The sequence below is a fragment of the Rutilus rutilus genome (genome assembly GCF_951802725.1).
Source record: "Rutilus rutilus genome assembly, chromosome: 16".
Lineage (NCBI taxonomy): Eukaryota > Metazoa > Chordata > Actinopteri > Cypriniformes > Leuciscidae > Rutilus > Rutilus rutilus.
Window position 1 is genome coordinate 29,196,466 of NC_140224.1, and position 21,554 is coordinate 29,218,019.

A 21,554-nucleotide genomic window follows, 5' to 3' on the forward strand; every position below is an offset into this window, starting at 1 on the left:
CAGTGTTTTTACTCCTGAGAAACAGACAGCTACTTCAAACTCGCCACAGGCTGCCTTAGTCTATGCTCGGGGCGGGGGGTGGCGGAACAGACATCAGCTGGCCCGTCAGTCACCAGGATGATTGGCAGGTGAGTGTCAGAAGCCGTGTCGGCATGTGGTTGGTGAATTCCAGCCTCCCTTCAGTGTCCTAGCGACAGCTATAGCCAGTTAATCCCAAAGCGACCCCGAATCATGACATGAAGACATTTTTAATTTTTCTTGTTAATCGAGGTGCCACATCACCAACTTGACCTCGTGATTTCTGCGGTGCTGGATGCTGGACTGTTTCCCAGCATGCACAGCGGCATGTATAAATCAATTACCGCCTCATTGTTTACTGTGCTTAATCCATTTTGTGCAACACCGTTGTTGTGTTTCCTTAACTTATGGTCAATTTTAAGAGCATATTTTCACCTTAATGATGTGTATAATGTTAAGAGCCAAATTAGCAAGTTTGAAAACCTTCATTTTTCATTATACTAGTGTCACAAGGTGACATTTCCCTATTCTGCAGAAATCCTCATTTTAAAATACTGCTCATGGCAACTTCTCCTAAATTAGACATGAGGAGTAAAAAGCAGCATAAAAGTGGACCAAATTTGCACTGAGCATCCCAACTAGGTTGAACATTTACTTGTGCGACCCACTAAAAGTGCAGCTCTGGCCAAATTGATCTGCGCATAACTGATCTGGCACTGCCCACTGGGTCTCGCGTGGATAATTGGTCATTAATAATTGATATAATAATAATTGATTAATGAATAATGAAATACTGAATAATTTGTTCAGCTGAATAGCGCAATTGCGTCCTGCTTTTGGAGCATTTGGCTTCCCATACACCTCATAACTAAATAAAAAAGCTGCCTGAAGATGAAGAAGATTACTTTGGCATGCATATGCGAGGGTCTAAACAAAATAAATACATGTGATTTTTCAGGATTACCCATTTAGAAGAAGACCTGGCAGAAAGGAATGATACAAAATACATATGCACATGCACGAAGACATTCACTTACATAGACACACATTCATATACACTTTCACCACACAAGCCCAGCACTGGCTGCGTTGTTTTCCACTCTTCCTTTCAGCTGTCTGAACACTGGCTGTCTGCCCTTTACTCAGGCCGGTGCTGTCAGAAAGAATCAGTGTCCCCACTACATAAACCCCGGCCCTCATCCTCAATACAAAGAGCCCCTGCTTTAGCTGGAGATGGAGGGAGGATACCCGCAGAGACAGAGAGGCACGGATACATGACCAGATGGGTGGAAAAAACATAGACCATGCTCTAAAAAACCTCAGTAGAAGAGTCATTCAGATTTGTAGATGGCAACTTTCTCAGGGTGTATTACAAGTTTAGAAATAAAGACCGGGTTCTCTGGAGTAATATAAAAATGTATAACAGGCACCAAAGTTGCGAAACCAAGCTTGAGTAGTGTTAACAGCCGCATTATCTTTCTTATTATTATCAGTGTTGAATACAGTTGTGCTGCTTAATATTTTTGTTAAAATTTAATTCCGAATTCTTTAATGAATAGAAAGTTCAAGAAAAAGAACAACATTTACTTGGAATTGAAGTCTGTACTGTCGTTTTTGATCAAATCAATGCATCATTGCTAAAAACGTACTGACCCCACGATTCTGAACTGTAGAGTGTTTATATAAATGTATCAAATATCGATATTTATATATAAATAAATATATTACTTACTTGTGTAAATAAAACTTATCATGGACATTAGGGGCCCTATCTTGCACCCAGCGCAATTGACTTTGTACACCGACGCATGTTTCATTCCTATTTTGCACCCGCGCAAAGCGCGCTTTTCCCTCCACAGAAGCACGTCGCTAAACTAGGGAATGAACTTGCGCTCTCTGGGCGGTTCAGCGCAAAAAAGGAGGCGTGTTTTGGCGCAAACGTTCCCTGGTGCTATTTTACTGTTCCATAAAACAATTGCGCCACTGGCCAGAAAAAACCTAGTCTAAAGTCAGTGGCGCGTTGCGCGTTGTTCATTATGCTATTTTAAGGGCGCATGCTTGACCATAATGTATAGAGTGCACAACGCTCATACACTGTGATTCTCTAATCTACACAGAAGCAGCAGTTTTCATTTTTGCAAATCATATTATTACAAACGATAGATAGATAGATAGATAGATAGATAGATAGATAGATAGATAGATAGATAGATAGATAGATAGATAGATAGATAGATAGATAGATAATTTATTATAAATATAATAATTTATTATAAAAGCATACATCTAGCTTACACATTTACCCACATTATTATATGCCTGTTTAGCCGAAGCTAATTTGGGTGTGTTTCTCCCATCCCCAATGTCACTTCTCTCTCTTTTACGGCCGTGACGAGAGCGTTGCTCTCCTCGGCTGTGAACCGCTCTTGACGCGCGCCTGGCAAATCCGCCGTTATAATAGCAATACGCCAAGGAAAAAGTGCGTCTGCTCTTAAAGGGAATGTGAGATGATGCTCTGATTGGTTTATTTCACGTTACGCCCAAACCACACCTATGAATAATGAAGCTACTTCAGACCAACCCCTTTTAGATTTGCGCCCGGCGCAAGAGTCATTTATCCCGCCGGGAAAATAGCAACAGCGCCGAGACCCGCCCACAAAGTTACTTGCGCTTTGCGCTTTGACACTTGCGTTTCAGATCGTTAAAATAGGGCCCTAGTACTACTATAGACAAATGTAACTTTGTAAGATTAAACAAAATCAGAAAAGCCAGAGGAACACCAAAGCATCACTAAATAGAAAGAGAAGCAGCCAAAGATCAATGTGGATACAAATGAGAATGACTGATGTAGTGAAATGAAAGAAAGAACAGAGAGGGAGGGTGAGAGAGAGAGAGACCAATCCAGAGGGAGTCAGTCGACCGACCGGAGCTGGATCAATGGACACTAACCTCTATCGACTGCCACCACATGCGACGTGAACATCCCCATTTACACCCCATTCTCCACATCTGCAATTCTGCATCCGATAATTTCATCCAAAAACATCATATTACCATATTACCCACAATCCCCATTCCAAATCACACCTGGAGATTCATTATTGTTTTTCAGGAGAAGATGCAACAAGCACAACAGACCTGAGGGGAACTGGAGGAAAAATCGTAAAGCACAAAAGCATTACCAAGAGTAAACTGTTCAGCTCTGAACAGAGTAGAGAGAGTGTTGAGTGCACTTTCCTTTCTCCTCCTCGTGGCACAAGTACATCTATCTACAGATCCTCAACTACAAAGTCATTAAGAGCCTTAATAAAGGCCCCGTTTTTGTCAGATCAGAGAATAAAGCTTCGGTCTGCAGCAGAGTGGTACTTCCTCTGGCCGTGTGCATCTCTGATTCGCTTCTTCTGCATTTAAATGCCACAGAGTCTCCAAAACCCCCAAGGCCCGGGAGACCAGGTAACCGTGGAAACCTGATTAGTAACCCGACACCTGGTCCGAGGCAGGGTTTGGTGTGCGGTTGCTTCAGTTTGATGAGGACTGTGGCATGGGCGTCTATTAAAGAGCAGAGCTGACAGCCCCCCTCCCTACTCTCCACTGCCTGTCGCCACCCAAAGGCGACCTTCTGACCTCCTGACCCCGAAAGGCCCCTCTAGTCCTTGTGTCAACTCCATGTCACATTCCTGCTGTTGAGAGAGTGTGTGTGCTTGAGCGAGTATGCTGGTAGGAGAATTCACAGTCCTCTAATTACAAACCCCTTCCCCTCAGAGAGGTCAGGATTACACAGTAATGCTATTCAGGGAAGGGCATTGATTAGCAAGACACAATCATCAAGCTGAGAGAGAGAGAGAGAGAGAGAGAGAGGAGAAGACAGCAGAAAAGAGCAGGAGAAAACGGTCGTGTGTGTGTGTATGTGTTCCTGCCATGGTCCCCTTCACAGTCCAATAATCAAATTCTAGCATTCTCTCTCTGAAAAAAAGATGCTGAATGTTGCTATTATTTACCATTGAAACCCTCAATCATTCTGGCAAGTGAATATATATCGGCATAAATCCCAGCATAAGAGCACTGTGCTGTTTTATCATATGCAGGAAACCGTCTGACAACCACAAAATGGCCAAATAGGTTCTGTTTTCATTTTGAACTGTACGTTTTGTACATTTAAACCCAACAAACTTGCTTAAAAAGTGCACACATGTTATTTTTCTCCTCGTTAAAATAAATATCACCTTCTTTTGGCATTGTTTTATCTAAAGCAATAACATTTACACATTTTTAAGTGTCCGAATACATTTTGTGGCTAACGTACACTACTGTTCAAGCATTTGGGGTCTGTGAGATTTTTTTAACGTTTTTGCAATAAGTCTCTGATGTTCACCAAGGCTGCATTTAATGATCAATACAGTAAAAACAGTAATACTGTTAAATATTGTAATTTAAAAATAACTTTGATAGCACTTTATTTTACAGTCCTATTCCCTATGTACATACTATGTACTTATTATAGTAATTACAATAACTGGGTAATAACTAGGTACTAACCCTGAACCTAACCTTAACTCATGTAGTTACCTTATATTAACCAGTACTTTCTTAGGTAAGTACACTGTAAGTACACTTAAGTGCACATACTGTAAAATAAAGTGCAATCATAACTTCTATTTAAAAAATCTGATTTATTCCTTTGATGACAAAGCTGAATTATCAGCATCCATTACTCCAGTCTTCAGTGTCACATGATCCTTCAGAAGAAGCTGATTTTGAGTTCAATAAATGTATTATCAACACTGACAAAAACAGTTGTGCTGCTTAACATTTTTGTGAAAACTGTGATACAATTTGGAGTCTTTGATGAACATAAAGTTCAAAAGAACAGCATTTATTTGAAACAGAAACCTTTTGTAACGTTACAAATGTCTTTACTGTAACTTTTGATCAATTTAATGAATCCTGGCTGAATAAAACTATTTATGTAAAAAAAGAAAAAATTGTACTTACCTCAAACATTTAAACGGTAGTGTAAACAGAAATGACCAGAATTAAGCTCTGTGCAAATTAACGTATTGTCCAAGCACCGCATTTGATGAAGAACATCCAAACTGACAATTAAAGTATGTTCTGTAATTTATAATTTAGCAAAAAATTATTATTGTTGTCTAATTTGAATTAAATATAAAACAAATCCTAGAAGATAAATTTACCTGAGAAGCAACACTGCATAAGACATTAAGACTTAATACAAGTGTATTTTGTCTTACTGCATTAGAACTCTAAAACTCTAGTGTTGCATCTGTAGCATTTTGTTTATGTTTTTTTTAAGGATATTTTTCCTGCAGGAAAGCAAGTCAAAAAAGCCTACTCCCATGGCCTCATGGGATGGTAAAGTGTCCATCAAAGGAAACTAAGCATATTTGGACACAGGGTTAGCTGTGGTCTGGTCTAAAATCTGTCTCCAATCCATGCTCCCATGATGCACCATCAACACCCTTAACCTTGTCAAATGACCCTTTGACCTCAAACAGATTCGGCCAGAAGCCGAAGGATGGTACACTTTTTAGTACACAAATGCATGAGGGGAGTGAAAGACTGAAAAAAGCCCACATATTTCAACACACAACCTCAAATCCAATAACGCTGACAAACACAACAATGAATGTTACCATTCAATTCCCCAACAATTCATGCCGTCTGCCATCAAACTGACATAAACCATGATGAGAAAGTCAAACCTTGGCTTTTCTCTGCCATTCTCTAAAGGGACTCAACAAAAAAAAAAACTATTTTTACGACTCGGATAGATTTTAGTGGCGGGAAGTTGTCATTTGTTTTATTTGGCAGGGGAGCTTTATTAACGACACGGATAAATGCGCGCTGGGTATAGCATGTGTAATTAAGCTGTTGCTCCTGCTTTTCATTAGCACGCTGCTAATCAACCAGGCTAGTAATAAAATGGGAGTTTTGTTAATCAGGTAGGGTAAACTTGATTTGACCGAGTTTATCAAAACGTCTAAGGCCCGGCATAAACAGAGGTGTATCTCAGGAGAGAACGCTCATCCATCAGAGTGATAACTTAAAGCCCTGACTTTGCGCAGGCAATTGGTCTCCGCGCTTTATCAAATTAATATCGCCGACGCGTCATGGGTTAGAAGGGTGTCGCAACACTTGTAGATAATCAATGGAAGTTGTAAATATGATTAATGACGGCTCTTTGCACTGATTAAGCACTTAGTCTGCCTTGTACGAACTGATAGGAGCCTTCTAGACTTATTTACATACACACACTCAAAAGAGTCGGATTGCACACGCACATACAAAATGAGTTCACTAACATAATCTTTCAAAACATCTCCTATCTAGACTGTTATTAATGCATGTGGAGCGTTCGGCTGCAGGTAAGGAATTGTTTCCTGAGCTAGGCTTAATACTGGTCGCTGTAAAGCTCTAATTTAATCTCAACTCTCTCGCTCTGGAAACTGTGAAAGAGCATTTTCATTATTAATATAAAAGAGCTGTAGAAGAATCGCACTATATTTGCTGCTCTGCAGAATTATACGATTCTAAACACACACATACAACTTATACATCTTGTATAGCAATTAAATATAGCTAATTATAACTAGATTGTTAGCCTATGTCGGGATTAGCGACAGATCTTTTCTTCCATGTTGTGATGAACACAATGAATAATCGAAAAAGAAAAAATGTAGGGTGGTCTAAGTCTAAGGGTATTTGTTTAACCCATTTTATCATCTGCCGCTGGAAAATCGCAAGTCCGACTGATTAAAACCATAACAGCATAGTTTGAAGTACTAGTAAATTTAATTAAAACACAAGCTGGCCCATTTATGATCCTTTCATCTAGCAAAGAAAGTCTTTGCGAGTCAGAAATGTGTCCCTCACAAATACATGGAAACGCCAAGCATGAAGAAACAAGGTGTAAGGGAAACACTCACTTGACTTTTTTAGGGGCGTCTGTGGGGATAGGGGGTGCCGATGTGGACTTGCGCTTGCGTGGCCTTCCGGGTCCTCGACGAGCTGGACTGCGTGAGGTCTCTTCTTTCCTGTAAACACACAAACACGCACACACACACACAGCCTGTCAATCACTCTAATTCACACTAATGATGTTGAATGAAACGAAACACTAAGCCATCCTAATTGTGAGAGTGGACTAGAGGAAAGACTTAAGCACAGCTCAGGCTTATGCAAAGAGGGCTCAGCACACACTGGGTGGTCTCAGCAGAGCGTTGCGAGGGGACAGAGAAAGAGCTGGAGAGAGACTGAGCGTGTGCTGGAGGATCGAAGAGAGTTCGATCTCTCCGTGCATGTGTGTAAATGGGTTTTGAAAGGTGTGCGGAGTGCATTTATATGTGGAGGGTGTGTATTTGTGAAAGTGGTCTGTGGTTCACTCACTGGTGGTCATGTTTTCTCTGTAGCTTGGCAAGCTCCCTCTGTTTTTCCTTGTAGCGCCGCTGCAGTTCTGCCAGCCGCACACGCATCGCTAGCTCCTCCCGGTCGAGCGTTTCCATGGTACCCTTAACAGGACACACCTACACAATGGAATAATCTCCAGTGAGTTTACAGTAAAAATGCCTTTCAACGTTTTGTATGACCGTTTTTGTTCCACAGAAAGCGAATGGAGATATTGTGAATAACGTTCACAATGCTCTTTTCCATAGAGCGAAACAATATAGTGATGGCACTCCAAAAAGGACTAAAAAGCACCACAAAAATATTATAAAATTGGTCAATTTGACTCATGCACTATATGTCAGGGTTTCTGGAACCATACAATAGATTTGTGTGAGAAACAAACAGAAATTTCAGTCATTAATAACTAAAATAATTGTATTATTTGAATTGCAAGTAGAGCTGAACAATTTGGGGAAATAATCTAATTGTAATTGCGATTTAAAATGTGTGTGTTTTTTTTTTTAAAGCTCCAGGTTTGCTGTGCTTATGTGCAGAGCTGCACAAGTTTTGCCAAAAATGTTGCTATTATATAGCAATATGACTATACAATTATAATAATTATCATTCAAGCTTTAAAAGCGCATAATATTTAATTCAATCTTTGTGATATAATAATTGCACACAGCCAGTTTTATTTCAATTAATCATGCAGCCCTGACTGCAAGCGTTACGAGATTAGGCATCACGTGTTTAATGCAACAAATTAGAATATGCAAAAGCACTAATAAGATTTGAGAGCTGCAGTTGAAGGATAGATTTTCATTCAATAACACATTTGTATTATTTAGTGAAGTTTTCGTTTAATTCATTACAGGAGTGCAACTGCTGACTATAGTCTAAACAATGTACAAACAATCAAATGTAAATGAATGAGTCACATGTACCGGTTCAGGCCGTGGCGTCCACCTGCACTTCCTGCGCAGATTGAGAATTCTGCGGAGGGGTGGGGTTGAGTCTGCTGGAAGGGGCGGAGCCAGCTCCAAAGCCCGGGCGGCAGCTAGGGTTGCCAAACTTTGAAGGTCAAAGGTCAACATGTCTTCTTCTGCACAAAATGAGAATAAATAAAGAGATTAAAGGAGACATCACATTATCTGATCTTCTATCACAATGACAGATATGAGGAAGATACAGAAAGACATCTGCCTAGGGCAGGGGAGTCCAATCCTGTTCTTGGAAGCCCAACTTCCTGGAGAGTCTTGCTCAAACAAGCCTGCCTGGAAGTTTCTAATAATCCTGAAGACCTTGATTAGCTGGTTCGGATGTATTAAACGAGATTAGTTAATTTGAAGGCAAAGTTCAAAACCCAAAGCACAATGATTCACACAAAAATGAATAATTCCAAACTCGTATGACTTTCTTTCTTTTGCGGAACACAAAAGATATTTTGAAGAATGTTGGTAACCAAACCACAGGACAAAAAAAAACTAAAACAATTTTCAAAAGACCTTCCCTTTACGTTCCACAGAAGAAGAAATGTCATGAGGGTGAGTAAATGATGACAGAATGTTCATTTTTTTGGCTGATCTATCCCTTTAATCGATTAGTCTTCATCGTTGTCTTAGATGCATCAAGATGTGGTCACACGTTTTCTGACCCTTTTCAAATGTTATGAACCCTGTTTACATGTGTATTTAGTGGGAATCACTTGAGACAGATGTTAATGCCATGTGTAAACTGAGGCCTCTGTCTCTCCATGTATATTCAAAAGTGACCTAGCAAAACAGACATCCAGTCTGTCCCAGTAGATGCAAGCTGAAAAAAAACCTGCGAAGGAGCAAAAATAAAAAGAGAGTGGAAGAGAGAAGAGAGCGAGAAAGAGGAAAGCCTCAAACGGTACAAAGCCGCCTCTAAGCACGCCGCTGTTTCCTGACAGCACTTTGTGCTTTCAGAGGCTGAATGAGCAATGATGATAGCTATTAACCAGAGAGCTTATCTCTGTACATGAGGCTTAGATGCCAGGAGCCATGTTACAGAGAGAAAGAGAGAGAGAGGGGGAGAGAGAGAGATGAAGAAGGGCGAATTCTCAACATTTATCACTGTCATTAGGGCAGGCCACATGCTCAGTCTCCACTCAGCCAATGAGGCTTGAATATTCATGACAGCCAAAGCTGGCCTGGGGATAGTGCGAAGACTGCATGAGTGTGTATGTGTGAGCGTCTGTGTCTGTGTTAGCGGGGCATCCACAGCTCGCTATTCTGTTGCGTCACTGCAAGGCAGGGGCACAGTATGAGATCGGCGAGGAGAGAGACTGAACAAGGGGGGGAAAGAGGGAGGGGAGAGAGGCAATAAGAAGTAAAGTGTTTATTGAGCTATCTATTTATTCGCAAACATCCCCTCATTACTAACATGGAAAGAATCCAATTTTCTCCTCCGAGGGGAAAAGCACGGTGCACGAGCAGACCTGCGCGCAGAGGGCAGAGAGCAGGAGATCAAAACCAAACGAGAGGACAGGAGAAGAGGGTGGTGAAAACTGGAAATCTCACAAGAAATTTCATATCACATTTACCACAAAATAAAAATAGCTTTTTATATTACAAAAATAAAGCCTATTTTAAAGATCATTAGGTCAGGCGTCTTGCGAGTTGAGACTTTTTTTGAAAGTTGAATTTCTTTTAACATGAGGTTCTCATAACACAAAGTCAAAGGGATTCTTCTAGTACGTTTACAAAGAAAGATTTTTTTCATGACAATTAAGCAAATGTTCCCCAAAGATTCTCAGTGTCCCCCCCCCCCCCCCATTATTCCCAATGTTGATTCTCATTATAAATGGTGTTGAAAAAATACTGTAATCATCATGGTAGTATTTCTTTAATTTATACGGATTTAATACTTTACATACTGAATAAATGCTATACAATTTATAGTAATAATAAAATCATTTTATTTTTAGCATTACAATAATTAGAACTGGGGCAGAAAATGTTCTTAACGGTCATGTCAAAATAAATGTTACAAAATCTTAATGGTTCTAAAAATAGGTTTAATTTGCAAATAAAAAGCAAATACTTTGAATTTCCCATAATTTTCTAAATCTTCACTGTATACTAAATTACTACTTTAAATACTTAATTTATAATAATAATACATTTAAGCATTACAGTAATAAGAATTGGACTGGAAAATGTTTTTAATCATCATGGAAAATGTTAATGTACAAATATATAACATATAAAATAATACATTTCTATTTTTGTTTGGGGTGAAATATGACATGTTCTTGACACATTCTGTGAGATTTGCCTCAAAAGGGAGGGAGAGGAAGGAGAAATGTGAACGACACATTGTACAGGCTTTAAAAGAATTATAGCCGCATGAAGGAAATCTCTCAGCTGAAACGCAAAGTGAGAGAGACAAGTGAACAAAAAGGAAAAAAAGAATGAAATACAAGATGAGGAAGACTGGATTATGGGGGTCTGGGAGGGTCTTTGGTTTCCCACCTGGCTGAAATCATTGTGCCACTTTTAGCCCTGTGGTGGTCTTTTTGAAATCGATGCCCATCGCCCTGCCGTAATGAAACCGGTGGGGACCAGAGCCATGAAACAGCACATGGATAGAGTGATGAAATGAAAGCAAGACGTATGAGAGGGATGGAAAAGCTGAGGCCCAAAAAAGAAATGAAAATGAGAGAGGGTAGGAGAAAAGACAGATACATTTAGCCTAGACATCTGTGTGTGTGTGTGTGTGTGGGGGGGGGGGAGAGAGAGCGGTAACGCTGTGATATCACTAACCAATCAATAACAACTACCAACAATACTTCAAAGAACCTCTCAAAATCTATATAATTTTATCACACATTATTTGTCCGTACATCACAATGCCCATAACACCGCAAGGAATGTTAGCGGAGCACCTGAGACGTCTGCCATAGATAAGGATGCTTGAAATCAAATCGGTAAATCACTGAAGAGTAAACCCAATCGCATATGAAATCTTTAGCTGGCGAGAGACTGGGTCCTGACAGCCCACGCGGCCGCCTCACCTCCAGTTCTTTAATAATTCAGAGGCGGGCGTGTTTATTGATGACTTCTTCCCCACTGCAAAGAGCTTTATCATATTCTCTTATTAGTCCCTTCAGTGCAGCTCGCTTAGACAAGAATTACACAGCAGATTACATTCCTGTTTTAATACGGGCAGAAAACGCACACACACACACACACAAACAGCTAAAACGATGCACAGCGCCAAATGCGGTTAGAATTTTTTTTCCTGAGCGGTGTGAGAGTTGGGGATTTCTCAGCTGCTAGAGGATGCTGGCGTAAATAAAAACATCCTTTGGCAGGGAGACCCTAAACGGTCCCTGGAAAAGCAACAAGCCTTTAAAACAGCGCTCACAACAATGGGGCCTAATTAGCCGACAAAAACGGCGGCGTCCTGAGAGGAAAAAGATCAGCTGTTTTTACTATTTCATCAACTTCGCACTGTGGGACTCGAAGAGCTGTGGGAAAGCGCAGAGGCTTTTTTTCCATCTAAAATGAGGCTTATAAAAGTGATCAAACAGGTTTGAGGAGCAGGGGCAGGGGAGCCGTCCCTCAGGATGAGTGAGTGGACACAGTCCAATCCGGCGGACCCGGGGGGAACTAGCTATCATTAGAGCTGCCTTTTAAGACAGGCTAAAGCCCTTTAAAAACACGGCCCCCTCCTCACCGCTCCGTCTTAGTCTCTCCCACAGGAAGTGCTGAACCCCAAAAGACGGGGGAGCATTTGATCTGTAGGCAGGAAGAGAAGGCAGGAGTGCGAGCTAGTGCACAGTTGACTGAGCTAGTGTGTGTGGGTTCCTATGAAAGTGGAAAGCTGGACGGTCAGCTGAGAGTTAGTGTTTGTGTGTATTTCGGTGCATCTCTGCACCGTATTGGCGGGATGGCGGGATGGCGGTATGGGGGGGGGGCTTTGTTATCTTTCCTTCACACAAAGCCTGGAGATCTGGCTGAGCTGAAAACCCTATTTTTTGCACCTCTTTTTGTGAGGAGAGGGAAAAAAATGAAAGCCTCTGTCGTGGTCTTCCCCTGCCGCCTGTATCACAGCGCTACAAGACCACTCATGCAAATCACTGATGAGGAATTAAATTGTGTGTGATTGGGCGTGCTTTCTATTGTGATAAGAAAGAACTCAACGGCCATTTCTCTGGCTTTTTAACTACCTTTTGTAAACCTGTTGGTGCTGGAAATGTTACATATTTAATGTTTTTCATTAAACATGCAAAGCTGTTTTTCATGTGTTCTTTTTGTTGTGTTGTTGATCTAATGTGTATATTGTTGACACCTTCCTTTAAGAGTGATGTTTATTGTAAAGTCGTCTTGGTTTTGGTATGGTAAATTTGAATGTTTATTTTAGCTCTATTTTTGTCTTCCTTTGTGTGAATGTTAGGAAACGTGAGTTTAGTGTGCATTCGTTATTTTTGGTCCATAATAAACATTGTTGGTTAGACAGCGCCTCGCTTCATGTGTCTTTTTTATGTTGCTTATCCCTTTTAACAAGTGTTTGATTAGGAGTTCGTAACACTCACAAACAGAAATTGTTTGCTTTTTGTTCTTTTATAAAATAATTCCTATAGGGAATTTTTAGAGTTTCATCCGATTCATGAACCTCAATTTTGCTAGCAAAAATCCTATAAAAAATCTTTTGCAAAAGCTGACTCCCCTGAAAATTGAACATTTTGCACACACAATGAAACCGGAGTAAGAATGTACGAATTTACCACTGAAAAACCCAAACTGATCAACTGGTAACCTGAATATTGGGGGGCACATGTGTATGTTCGTCCTTACCTCCATTCTCTCCCATGTTGTTGCTCTGCTGTTGGGATCGTTCCAGCTCTGCCAGTTCACTCAGTAACTCTATGCCATAATTAGGGGCCACTGCATTCCCAGACACAGGTACAGGGGCCGTCATACGGGCATCTCGTGTGGCACACAGTGCTGCTGCGATGAGCAGCTCCAGGCTCCAAATGCAGCTCCCGGGATACTGATTCCCCAGGGCGGAGGGCACAGGACAGGGGGAGAAAGCTGGCGAGGGTGAGTCAGTGGCTGACACGCACTCATCCTCACCAACCCTCTCTGGGTCGTGCTCGGTAGGTTCCACAGACTGTGAATCCTGGGTGGTCGTCATGGAAATCTGGATAGGGTCTTGTAGCTCCTCATCTTGCTTCTTGTTGTCTTCAGCTGCCGCTGGACTCTCCATTTCACTAGTCTGGCTATTGGGGATCATGGTTGTCCGGTCCGAATGGGAGTCCGCTACTGTAGAGTCAGTAACGGGGCAAAGGGAAGTTTGTGAGAGAGTGGCATCCACCTGTCCTTCATCCACCTGTCTGTCCGTCACTTCACCCTCCTCCGCTACATCCTCTACTTCCTGGGACATTCTAGTAGGAGAGCCAACGCCAGTGTGGCAAACAGGCTCCTCCTCTTTCGGAGAAAGGGGGTGGGGCTGAGGTGCAGGTTCTGCAGGTTCCGCTTGCTCCGCTTCCAAGTCGGCATGCTCAGCCAATTGGACTTCTTGAGGGGAGGGGCCACCCTTGTAACCCATGGCGATGGCGGGGTAAGTGTAGCCAGGAGGGAGATCTGCAGGAAAAAATGGGAATAAAACTGATTGAGTGTTTCCATAAACACTGATGTTAGTTTGGGCTCCTCAACCTTGTTTGAAGTCACTCTATTACAAGCATAAAGATTTAACTGCTCCTGAAACACACTTCAGCGCACAGCGAACCAGCAACCCATTACCATTCATTTGTAATACACATCACAATATGACCTTGTCAGTTAAGGGGCACGGCCCCCTGCCGCTGAAGTGCAGAGAGGGGTGATATATATGCTGTATACAGAAGCATTAGCGACAGTGTGTACCATTCGTTGCGTTTATCTAGTATAACTCACACACATAATGGAGCCGGCGCCATAAAGGCTATGGCGCAGGCATGAGCGAATTTTCCATGAATATTGAATTATGTTCAAGTTGTTATGGATGTAGTGTGTGCGAGAGAAAGAAAGAGTGCACAGAGGAATGTTTGTGTATAAATTAGTCTTTAAGTGAGAGTGTGTATTCGTCTCGTCCGCCACGTGAGTGAAAACGATTGTGCAGGGAATGCTGCGTGCATGAAAAAATGAGAGTGTGTGTGTGTGTGTGTCTCTCTATATGAGATCTGCAGCATAGCCGGGTATATTGATGACAGCATGGTGTCTGGGTGTGATTGCACAGCCAGCCCTGTCACCTCAGCGCTGTGTTATTGATGGTATCCATCCGCCAGATGAATGCGTATCCCTCCGCCAGCCAGCACTCAAGGACCTCTGAAGGATAAGAGAGACCCTGTCTGCTGTTTCACTGACCTCCCTACTGTTTTCTGTCTATCTCACTCATACCTACCCTGTACGGCTGGCTGCTCTCCATGGGGTCTATGCTTTCTTGCACATACCAATGTGTCAGAAATGGATACAATGGTGCAAAGACACAAACACAAAGTGAAAAGTCAGCGCTTATACTTCCATTCATATTAACAGGCAGATTGTCTCCAGTAATCAAAGGGTAAAAAGTCCTTCAAAGGCTCTGTGTATCTTATCTGCGGCGAAATATCTCTCTTCTCTTGATCGTCCCTGTGGTCACGGTCTATTTTTTCTACTTCCATCTCTTCTCTTCTTTTTATCCTTCTCTCCTTCACTCTCTCTCCCCCAGGGGTTTGTGGAGCCAGGCGCAATGGCAAGACCCTAACCTTGAGAATGAAATGAAATGTTCCAGTCTCTTTCCTCTAGTTGCTGTGTTTTTTTTTTTTTTGACTCAAATATGAGGGCATTGGGATAGGAAGCGAATTTGAAAAAACACAATTTTGCCTTTTTTTCTATGCTTTATTCCATTTACCCCTTTTTTCAGACTGGATTATTATTTCTGTGTGATTTTTTTATTTTGGAAAATATAACTTGTACCATGGAAAAGCTATTTCTTATAGCTATGGCAATTAGAAATAAAGGGGGGTCTCTTGATCATTTGTCTATTATAATTGGCTTATATCAGCCAATAGTATATATGATACCAATGATATCAGCAAACATAAACAGAAGCTCAACCGTACTTGTTTGACACGCGAGAAAAAAACTCATTGGTTGCTGTGTAACACACGAGAATGAGCCTCATTGGTTCTTACTAGCTAACTTTCCAGCATCTGCCTTTAAGTAAACAAGTTGTGCAAACATTATGAGACCTAATTAATATTAATGAGCCAAGATTACAAGGAATATAATGAGTCCTCCTCCCACTTTTCATATTACTACTACACCCCTGCCACTTATATTCACAATAGCACCCATGAACAGGTAAACCCATACAATGCATGTTTGTTTCTGTAAGTACACTAAATACATTCACTGAATAAACGTCCTATTGAAATAACAGACATGAATGCTGCCATTTTCCACTTACCAGGCTCCAGCGACTGAGGGTAGTCCTGTGGCGGCTGGCCCTCACCCCTCTTGTCCTGGGACTCGGCGGGTTTTGGCAGGTGGTGGGGGGTGGTGTGGGGGCTGAGTGAAGGGGAACAAGGGGCGGCCACAGCCGGGCTGGGTTCAGGGCAGGGCGTGCAGGGCGTACTCTTGAGATGGGACCGCGGGGCGGGTGAGCGACAACAGGGCGAAAGACGAGAGGCGCAGCCCCCTGGGGACGAGGAGGAGGGGGGAGGTTTAGCGGAGGCTCCAACGGAGAAAGGCTTCGTGTGCTTAGGCGTGCGGAGCTCAGACGATCCCTCAACCAGATCGATGGGGGGATCCTCAGGTTTCCTCTGCAGAAACAGAGGAATTACAAACAGGTTTCAGAGACTGTATAACACAGCAATACAGCAACATTATTTCCAGTTTTATCACAACTGAAATGCATTTATAGTGGAAAGGGGATGCTGACATGGAGCTAGATATGATTCAGTCACCTCAGGTTTCTTGCATAACGACACGCACCAGGGACGCAGTACAATGGGTGCTAATGATCCACTGTTCACTTGCATTCTGCTCTGCTGCTTTGTACAAAAGCAGCCAGATAAAAGCCTGAATCCTGCCCTGTGCCTGAGAAGAATCCCACTCTTTCAAAACTTCCAACATTTAAATGCACTTTGAAAATGAAAGCTGGCCGTTCTTTGGCTATAACTGCTATGAATTTCTGAGAGCAGGAATGACAGGCTTTCCATAACCTCGGGTGCCCTGGGTAGGTCTGCTGAAATACGCGGGGCGTCAGTAGAGAAATAGCTGTTGGGAAATCACCTTGAGTGGTACGAGGAAACGTGGCTACCCATATGTATGTGTGCTGTCTCCTTCATGTGTTACCTGTGAGTGACTGTGTCTGTGCACCAACTCCATTGCCTGTGCCGCTCGGTGCTGCTGGTGCTGATGTTGCTGCAGCGCATAGAGTTCCTGTTGCCGTAGAAACTGGGTGCGGGAATAGACAGCGGGATGCTGCATGTGTGAGGCGGGCCCTCGGGCTCCGTAAACAGGGGGCCACAGTCCCTGCTGCTCCATTACATCTACAGAAAGTGAGAGAGAGAAAGAGAAAGGAATGAGAAAAGAATGAACAAAGGTTTTTCTTTTTGCCTCAAGGCAAGTCTCAGTTATCGCTCTGAAGGCCTATTGGTTTACGGCTATAAGATTCCACTCCTTTTCCGTCCCTCTTTTCTTCTACTCTATTTTTTTCTTTCCAAAAGTCATCCTCCGTCCCCAGGGAAAAAGTGGAACACACTCAATCCGTGGGCAGAGAGAGAATGCAAACGGCTTCCTTTTTACATTGTCTGTCCCTTGCGCTCACCGTTAGCCTGGCCATACCACAGCGGATTAACGCAAAACGACGGTCACCAGTGAGCGCACCAGCCACACTTGCCTGATCTCTGGCTATCGCATGCCGCAGTGCCAGTCAAGACGATTCAGCGCTGCTGTCTCAAACTGTCACATGAATGTGGCTCCTCTGACAAGACCTTCCTGACAGCCTGCTGAGAGCGGGCAAGAAGGGTCTACTCCCAAATGGCTCACTCATTCACAAAAGCTTGGGTTGGGTTATTATGCCTGTAATGAGGGTTAGGTGAATGGTGTTGGCCTTAAAAAGGAGCACAGATGTTATATCCAGAGACAAACTCTTGAGGAAAGGAGACAGACATGGAAGCGTTAAGGTCACCCGTTGTCCCGGCCTCACAAGGCAGCACCCACTGGCCACCTGATGCATATTGCATGCAAAAACACCAAGTACTGACTGACGCTAAATAACTGGAAACAAAGTTGTGTTAACAAGATACTGGGTTGATACAATCAGCGTGGATGAAATAAATCACTGGATTCGGTCAAGTTTGCCAGGTTAGTGAATCAAATCTAGGAGCTTAATATCAAGTTAAAGGGATAGTTCACCCAAAAATTAAAATTCTGTAATTTACTCACCCACATGTTGGTGATATATATATATATATATATATAATTTTTTTTATTTTTTTTTAATGAGCATGAGGAAAGGATGCCAGATTTTTTATTTTTGTATGAATTATACCTTTAACTAGACAAGCTGAAATGTGGACCAGACTTAATGCTACAAAGTCAAAGTTTGCCTACATGTGACTAGGCATTTCACAGATGCACTTTTGTGCTGTTTAATCGCTAAGCGAACAGGAAATTTGAAAGGAGTTGGTCATTTCTGAAACAAGCTGATCAGATAGGAAGGACGGAGGAAGGGGGAGAGTGAGGGAGAGAGTGTAGAGGGATGAAGCGCAGCTGTGCAAAGCACTTAGTCTCAGCCTTGAGCCTCAGCCCACAGAAATTTCAACACAATATGTTTTTCTTTCAGCCATTCGGTTTTGCATGCTGCATATTCTCCGCCCCTCCTTCCTTGATGTATGGCAAGGACCTTTGTTTGGGAAAGATTACTGGGACAGGGTTATGTTTCCCTAGGGAGGGATCCAATGGATGCACTTCCCTTCTTTGTTGCGGAAAGGGGAGTGTGACGCTAAGGAGCAGAGAGCTAATTAAATTTCACAGCCAGTGTGGGGAGGAGGAATGCCGAACAGAGGCGCACAACACAGGACAGCAGAGCACAGCACAATACAGCAAAAAGCCACGAAATGATGCGGCGCATAGCAAGGCACAGGATAAATAGGGGGGCGAAAAGACATACAGAGATGCACAACAAATCAAAGCACAATGCCAGAACTGTGTAGACATGATAGCACAGCCAAATACAGCATGGCATGACAAAGCACAGTGCAATACAGTGTAAAACCATTAAAGACATGCTAAGTATACCATATTCTAACCAGAGAATGACACAAACTGCTGGCATGAGCTGATCCTAAATATTGCATTGGTTTAAAGTAACTCAGTGTTCAGGTAGAGTAGGGATGTGTTGTTATTAAAATTCTATCTGATACCGATAAGCCAATAATTATTTTCACGTTATCGCTGTTAACCAATAAATCAGTCATTTTAAATGCTACAAGTGACCTTAGGATATTAAGTATTATAGCATACAGTATGAATAATTAATACTCATTCTGAGATTTGCTGAAGATTACATTTAACAGTGTTATTAAATGATTAGTGCTTTTAAAGGTAAACTTTGTAAAAGTGAGCATTAGATGATGGCAAAGGTAGTCTAAAGGTAAACAAATAGAGGCAAGCAAAATTAAATATTTGATATTGACCAATACCAATACATTTTTTTAAATAATGTTGGCCAAAAACTGATATATATACTTAGTATATAGTAGTAAAATGATCTTTCGCTGTGCAAAAATGAACAAAACATTTTGATCCCTAAATTGTTGTTTTTCCCTGTACCCCTCGCTTTCTTAGATTCCACACATTGACACAAAGGAGACACAAACTCCTAAAAGCCCACCTGGGCCAATTCTGCTGCCATGCGAACAACGTATTCATACAAATTTAATCTAAATCAACAGACCCTGAAACGTACACCCACACAGTGACTTTAGATCTCCATTTCTCTCACTCGCACACGCTTATCTATGCATACGCCCCCCTTCCCCCCCACACACACTCAAAGTCAAATACGCAAGCTATCTACTTGAAATGATAATTTGTTTAAACAGTTTGAATAATTCCACTTTGCGCATTCAGAGTGTGCATTAGGGCCGCTTGTGAAACTGTTCCCATTAAGTCCATACTACAATGTGCTGTAAATGCCTGCTTGGCTTAGTGAAGCGTTTCACAATAATGATTACAGAATGATACAGGGGCAGAAGGGGATGAGATGGAACTGTGCAGAGGGGGAAGGGACATGAGACCCAAGGGGAAGGCATTCAGTGTAGAATTCTGGAACAAAACAAGTGGACAGACTGATCAAGGATTAAATTGCTACAACTGTCTTGGTGTTAAAGGAAAAGTTCCCCCAAACAAGAAATTTCTGTTTATTTCTAGTTATTAATTGATCATTGGATGAAGCTGTGTGATGATTCTTCAAAAGTCTGCTTTTGTGTTCCACTGGAAAAAGTCAGTCACAAGGGCTTGGAACAAGGTGAGAGTCATTTTTGGGCCATTTATCCATTTAAGGACTATTCACAACAAGTCTAAAGTGGTTTATACATAAATAAATAAAAAACTGCACAAACAATTACAAATATTTTAGCTTTTCTTCATTTGCATGGTCTTTGAATATATGTGGAACTGAATAACCTCCATACACTTTATATCCTAACCTACTGGCATTGTTGCTAGAAAAGCGCAATTCCTGGGATAATTAAAATATCAGTAATTTTGGGAAATTTACCAAGGTGATGAGTGGCAGGGTGTGCTGCTGGCTCGGTAGGCAATACCACTAGGGCGGCGGAGGGGTCCTGAGGCAGGGGCAAGACTGGCTGCAAGGGGCTGGGCATGGTTGCAGAGAAGCCTGGGGTCAAGTTCTGGTGCAATGCTGCATGACTGAGACCTGAACAGACATGGAAAACTGCTTAATGATGAAAGATTTTGGCTTAAGTTTCAATACTAATGGGCAATTCATTGATTATTTAGTAGGGTAAAACTAATTAAACAACACATGCAGAAATTCAACAAGACCATGAAGTATATTGTAATCTAATATCATCAAAACAGTAAAAACAGATGGCAATTGCTCACCATAAGAGTGACCCATCCAGAGGGAGGGACTTCCTGTCCGAGGCATCCAGTGATGATGGGCGGGGTGGGCGTGAGCAGATGGCTCAGTGCCTAATTGGCTACCGCCTGGCACAATAAGGTGTGAGGTCAAATCTCCATGGCAACTACTGGAGGGGTGGATCCTGGCAAACTCAACTCTGTCTTTGTTTTCCCTGAGGGGAGGCCATCAAAATGACACAATGTTACTCTCTCAGGCAGGAAAACTACACTGTAGCATGCTGACTCTGCAGGTTGATCTTTGGAAACATCATATGACTAAAAGCCATACCTGAGGAGGAGTTCTCGCTCTCTGTCAAATGGAGGAAGTCCAAGCTGTTCCTCACAGATTCTTTTCCTGTCTTCATCCATCTCCCGCTCCAGCGGGTACATTGGGCGTCCAACACCTAACACAGACCATAAAAATAAGACCATCCTGTGGCAAAAGTCTCAGTGGCTATGTCTGAAATCAAAGGCAACAACCTGCCTAGCTGCCCAGTTAGTAATTGACTCAAAGAAACCTTTAAAACTGATTTAAAATCACCTTCCGACGCACCATTATGTGATATATACCATTATGTACATTTTAAAACTAATTTGCCTTTAATAATTTATTTAGTAATTTCACTTGTTCAGACAACATTTATATTCTTTCAATCAAATGCCAAACCAGAGGTACAGGATAGTGGGATATCAAAGGCACCGAAAAGTACATTTATTGCATTCATGTCTTGCTGTCTCTTTATACTGTGTATAAAAGTAGCATTTTCAGACACAGCCAACTATTAGACACAGCCAAGGTGTTGCAACTGGGTAATAGCTATTCAGCATGTTTAACTTAACAGGTGGCTGTTAATTGTCATCCTACATTTGTATGATCTTGGCATGTGTTTATATGAGAATATTGTACACTGTGTCCTAATGAAGATTTAAGAGCAATTTGGCAGTCACCGTAACACCTAAAAAACACAATCTGGCAAGGTT

At 42.0% G+C, this 21,554-nt stretch overlaps 1 protein-coding gene across 6 annotated transcripts in view; it reads right to left on the bottom strand.

Annotated features, from left to right (window-relative positions):
• Positions 1–21,554, bottom strand: part of bahcc1b (BAH domain and coiled-coil containing 1b) — a 94,317-nt gene that overhangs the window by 13,986 nt on the left and 58,777 nt on the right. For all 6 annotated transcript variants that reach the window (XM_084434135.1, XM_084434136.1, XM_084434134.1 and 3 more), the window contains 9 exons: positions 20,863–20,977; positions 20,556–20,746; positions 20,209–20,367; positions 16,776–16,972; positions 15,886–16,240; positions 13,251–14,039; positions 8,370–8,527; positions 7,426–7,562; positions 6,966–7,073 (listed from right to left, as the gene is read on the bottom strand). In XM_084434135.1, the coding sequence (XP_084290261.1) occupies positions 6,966–7,073; positions 7,426–7,562; positions 8,370–8,527; positions 13,251–14,039; positions 15,886–16,240; positions 16,776–16,972; positions 20,209–20,367; positions 20,556–20,746; positions 20,863–20,977 (2,209 nt within the window). The remainder of the gene's footprint in view (positions 1–6,965; positions 7,074–7,425; positions 7,563–8,369; positions 8,528–13,250; positions 14,040–15,885; positions 16,241–16,775; positions 16,973–20,208; positions 20,368–20,555; positions 20,747–20,862; positions 20,978–21,554) is intronic.